The 1,083-nt window shown below is 36.6% G+C and overlaps 1 protein-coding gene across 1 annotated transcript in view; it reads left to right on the forward strand.

Annotated features, from left to right (window-relative positions):
- Window positions 1–1,083, forward strand: part of LOC119585817 (carbonic anhydrase-related protein 10-like) — a gene marked incomplete at its 5' end in the record, with an annotated part of 34,669 nt that overhangs the window by 24,387 nt on the left and 9,199 nt on the right. Inside the window, 1 exon segment of the mRNA XM_037934543.1 lies at window positions 352–506. Within this exon segment, the coding sequence (XP_037790471.1) occupies window positions 352–506 (155 nt within the window).

The raw sequence follows: 1,083 nt of genomic DNA on the forward strand, positions 1-1,083 counted from the left end.
GGATACAAGAGAACTCCCCTCCTTTCTCAGTTTATTCAGATGATATTTTAAAACCTGTAATTCGACTGAAATAGACTTGCATTATTCATTATTTTGATTTTGATTATTTCTTGATGATGACATGTAGTTTGCATTTATCTGCATACCACATATGTATTCTTTATCGATATATACCTAACGTCGACTACGCTTTTCTCACAATTTTCTTAGCCCAGACAATTCTCTAAAGGATAGAAATTCTCCTCCCTTCATAGCAACGGAACTAACAGACTAAAATACTCACCCACTTCCCCGTGATCCACATTAATATCCATATAATCCACATAATCCCCATCACCCTCTCTGCCGCAGGAAACACGTATACTGTCCACCACCTCAGCATACACGACCTCCTGCCGGACACCTCCTACTACATGACCTACGAGGGCTCCACCACCATGCCCGCCTGTCATGAGACGGTCACGTGGGTCATCAGCAACAAGCCCATTTACATCACCAAACAACAGGTGTGTATCCAGAAGCATGTGTTTCCGCTGTGTATCTATATATCTGATTTTATATAATTATTTTATAATGTTTAAGGTGTGTATCTGTATATTTGTTTCTTTTATAATGTTTTTCCTGTACATCTGTATATAAACTTTTTATGTTCTTTTATGTTTCTGCTGTGCATCTACATATTTCTTATTATTTCATGTTTTTATTATTATCATTCATATGAGTCCATACGCACTGTCTGTCTGAGAGCCAATTTATATCGCTTAAACATACAAATAAACGAATGGAAAACATTATTTTTACGTGATGACCGAAATTCCAACAGTGATTACTAACATGGCCTTACATACTAAGAAAAACAATGCCTCCACATCCTTCCCTGGCTCCGTAAAAGAGGTTTAAGCAGTCACATCTCGCATGCCTTATTTCACTGTGAGATTCACTTAATGAAATAGATTGTGGTTTATGCAAAACGATACTAATATGTATGTACACTTCGCCCATGGCTCTTTAAGTCTCTCTAAATCTGACTGACTTGAAATTCATCTATTATGCAAACATTTCATATGTAGTAAATTAGTGATA

The sequence above is a fragment of the Penaeus monodon genome, chromosome 20 (genome assembly GCF_015228065.2).
Source record: "Penaeus monodon isolate SGIC_2016 chromosome 20, NSTDA_Pmon_1, whole genome shotgun sequence".
NCBI lineage: Eukaryota > Metazoa > Arthropoda > Malacostraca > Decapoda > Penaeidae > Penaeus > Penaeus monodon.